This window comes from Charadrius vociferus, unplaced genomic scaffold, assembly GCF_000708025.1.
Source record: "Charadrius vociferus isolate BGI_N301 unplaced genomic scaffold, ASM70802v2 scaffold413, whole genome shotgun sequence".
Lineage (NCBI taxonomy): Eukaryota > Metazoa > Chordata > Aves > Charadriiformes > Charadriidae > Charadrius > Charadrius vociferus.
This window is the reverse complement of record NW_009647738.1, coordinates 617,824-621,671: the sequence shown is the minus strand read 5'-3', so window position 1 is coordinate 621,671 and position 3,848 is coordinate 617,824. Positions and strand designations below refer to the sequence as shown.

General features: G+C 54.6%; 1 protein-coding gene across 1 annotated transcript; it reads left to right on the top strand.

The window, feature by feature from the left end:
- The first annotated feature begins 42 nt into the window (after positions 1-42).
- CBY1 (chibby homolog 1 (Drosophila)) lies at positions 43-3,179 on the top strand. Its single transcript, XM_009881827.1, has 4 exons — positions 43-126; positions 1,718-1,823; positions 1,908-2,023; positions 3,059-3,179. Exons 1-4 carry the CDS (start codon positions 49-51, stop codon positions 3,137-3,139), a joined length of 381 nt encoding a protein of 126 aa, XP_009880129.1. The 5' UTR covers positions 43-48; the 3' UTR covers positions 3,140-3,179.
- The last annotated feature ends 669 nt before the right edge of the window (positions 3,180-3,848 follow it).

Below are 3,848 nucleotides of genomic sequence, written 5' to 3'. Positions count from 1 at the left end.
CCCCCGCTGCCGTCGGGAGCGCCCCGTACGCCCGGCTGGCAGCGCACCATGCCACTCTTCGGGAGCACCTTCAGCCCGAAGAAGACCCCCCCGAGGAAATGCGCCTCGCTCTCCAACCTGCACTTGGTGAGTCCCGGCCCCTCGGGCCTGCGGCGGGGCAGCTTGCTGGGTGAGCCGGGGGGGCCTGTGTGTGTGTGCCGTGGGCGCCATAACCCTCTCGAGAGCTCCCAACCGTGCCTCCTTTCCTCCTGTGCCTCTTTCCTCACTGGCGACCAGACAACGAATTCCCACAGCGTTCTCCTGGAGGAGCTGACTGCTCATGGCTTGGATGGGTGAATGCTTCGCTGGGTAAAGATGGCTGGGGATGGCCAGGCCCAAAGAGTGGTGGTGAATGGAGTTAAATCCAGTTGGCGGGCCGGTCACACGTGGTGTTCCCCAGGGCTCAGTATTGGGGCTGGTTCTGTTTAATATCTTTATCAACTGTCTGGACAAGGGGATTGACTGCATGCTCAGTAGGCTTGCAGATGACACCACGTTGGGCAGGAGTGTTGATCTGCTTGAGAGTAGGAAGGCTCTACAGAGGGATCTGGGCAGGCTGGATCGATGGGCTGAGGCCAGTGGTACGATGTTCAACAAGGCCAAGTGCCGGGTCCTGCACCTGGGTCACAACAACAACCCCATGCAGCGCTACAGGCTTGGGGAAGAGTGGCTCGAAAGCTGCCTGGCAGAGAAGCACCTGGGGTTGTTGGTTTTCTGGCTGAATATGAGCCAGCGGTGTGCCCAGGTGGCCAAGAAGACCAACGGCATCCCGGCCTGTATCAGGAATAGTGTGGCCAGTAGGACTAGGGAAATGATCATTCCCCTGTACTCGGCACTGGTGAGGCCTCACCTCGAATACTGTGTTCAGTTTTGGGCCCCTCACTACCCGAAAGACACTGAGGTTCTGGAGTATGTCCAGAGAAGGGCAGCAAAGCCCTAGAGAACAAGTCCTGTGAGGGGTGGCTGAGGGAACTGGGGTTGTTTAATCTGGAGAAAAGGAGGCTGAGGGGAGACCTCATCGCTCTCTACAGCTACCTGAAAGGAGACTGTAGCGAGGTGGGGGTTGGTCTCTTCTCCCAAGTAAGAAGTGATAGAAAAACAGGAAATGGCCTCAAGTTGTGCCAGGGGAGGTTTAGATTGGATATTAGGAAAAATTTCTTCACTAAAAGGGTTATCGTTTGATAACCTTGGAACAGGCTGCCCAGGGAAGTGGTTGAATCACCATCCCTGGAAGTATTTAAAAGACAGGTAGATGTGGTGCTGAGGGACATGGTTTAGTGGTGGGTTTGGCAGTGTTAGGCTAATGGTTGGAGTCAATGATCTTAAAGATCCCTTCCAACCTAGACGATTCTGTGATTCCATGAAGGTAAAAATGGAATAGCTCAGGGAAGGATCATCATCACGCTAACCACAGCCCAGAACTGCTTCACCTAAAACTTCTCATCAATGGTCTCTAAGCCCAGGGACACGAGTATGTGTTTGAGTGGGAGAAAGCGCAGGCACAGTAGTGAGAGGAGCTGGTCCTCTGTTGCAGCAGTACATGGCTAAAATTAGAGTTTCAGGCTCTAGGGCCAGTCGAACCAGCAGCTTCTGTTGGAATGCCGGTCACTAAGAAATGGGAGAGAAGGGGCTGGCTTTGGATTTCTGTCCAACGCTGAGTGTGATCTACTCCCTGCAGCTGGACAGATCGACCCGTGAGATTGAGCTGGGCCTGGAGTATGGCATCCCCACCATGAACCTCGCTGGTCAGAGCCTTAAGTTTGAAAATGGCCAGTGGGTGGCAGGTAGAGTACATCTCAGATTGCTTTGATCTGAAGTAGCCACGGTTGGCTGACAATCCATTTTTTGACCTCGTTCTTTGCTTCCAGAATCAGGAAGCTTCACGGGGGACCGCAGGGAAATGCAGCGCTTGCGCAAACGAAACCAGCAGCTAGAGGAAGAAAACAACCTCCTTCGGCTGAAAGTGGACATTCTGCTGGACATGGTGAGTCTTTGCCCAACAGCCACCTGCCCGTAGCGGTGGGAATGCCCAAGGGAAGGGTGCTGGTTCCACCAAAGGAGGCCCTTCTTGCTGCATCCTGCTCCTTCTGCTTTACCCTGCTATGCAAGGCAAGTGTAACAGCAACGTGACTGTGGGAGTAAAGTCTGATCTGCTCTATGAGAAGAGGGGAAGGTTCTCCCCGCAGCAGAGCTTGGCTTTCACGAGCACTGTGGCTGATTAGAGAGGAGCGCCTGCAAGTGCCTTGTCTCCTAAGGAGTACAGCATTTTTCTTGCCCCTCTGTCTTCTGCCCTAACTGTGAAACTGAGTTACAGCCACCCTTTCTGGTCACAGAAGATTAAAGCGTCCAGCTGCTGTCACGAGTGGTGTGACATCTATTCTATGCATAAACCTAAGGATGAAAGAATTCCTAAGCCCTAAATAAACCGAAATTTAACCTTATCCAGAGATCACAACTTTCATGTTTAAAACCTGGAGACATTTTCAGTTAATAGAATACATGTGTATTCTCAGTCTGTTGAATGATTTAGCCTTTATGTCAGTCCAAACAAACACTTACTTATTCCTTCATCATTTTCCTTCCTTATGCTCTTCCCATGTTTTAAAACTGGCAAGCTGCTTTTGTGGCTGGAGCCCTTAGCAGAAGCCCCAGCTACTCTCAGTTTTTTGAGGGAACCTCAGTGAAGTGTGAAATCTCGGCTTCCCCCTCGCTCGAACGGGAACAAATTCCCTCGCACGGCTGCAGGCCTGCGGCTGTAAATCTCCGCCATCTCTCTGGAGAGGTTGTGCTGTGAAATCAGAAAAGCTTCTGAGGCACAAATGTCTCACTGTATGTGCTGCTGCAACATGAGGTGCTTCTCCAGAGGGAGAGCCATCTCTGATCCTTCTCAGGGGCTTTCATGTCCTGGCAGGCGCACCTGAGGTACACGACAGGCTGTGAGGCTGCAGTCCGGCGTTAGCCCTGCAGCTGTGGCACGGAGGGGTAGCTCACTCTTGTCGTTGTTTGCTGTGCATTGCAGCTCTCCGAGACCACAGCTGAGTCCCACCTCATGGAGAAGGAGCTGGAGGAACTGAAGAGCCACAGCCGGAGGAGGAAGTGAAGAAGAAGCGGTGGCTGGAGAATGGGAGGGAGAGGAGGACAGCTCTGAGCCTCCTCGCCCTGTTGGTACTGTGCATAGGTACTTCGTTCCACAGAACCGCCAGTAACGAGGTGCCTCTGGTATCGTGTGGTGCCGTAGGTGCCGCGTAATGGCCGGTTGGGCACCCCAACGAGTCACACTGCCACGCTGCTCATTAATGCCCGCCTTTGCTCGCGGAGCGCTTGACCTCACCACCTTAGCTCACTGCAGCACTGGGGTTGGTACCCCCTTTCCTAAGACAGCCTGGCAGCAGGCGGTGGAGGAGGTCCACCTCCGGGCGGCCCCCTCCCTGCCTGCTGTGCTTAAAAGCACAGGGAGACCCCCGACCCCCCCTAAATCCCTCCCCTCGGGGGAGCCCGGGGGCTCGTAGGACCTTCACAGCTTGCCTTTGGCCAGCAGGGTGCCGGGGTTGCTTGTTCTCAAGGGTTTTGCGTATTTTACATTAAAAAAAAAAAAACAACCAACATTTAAAACCAGATTCTACGGGTGTTTTGTTATGTATAGGGTCGCGCTGCGAGCTGGGGAGGGCGAGGGGAACCGGAGGGCAACGGAACCGGCGGGTCGCCCGGGGGAGCCCCGCGGAAGAAGAGGGAGGTGGTGGGGAACGGCTGACGCTCCTCCAGGCCGCCAGGGGGCGCTGCATCCCCCGTGCGCGGGCTGCGGGGCACCG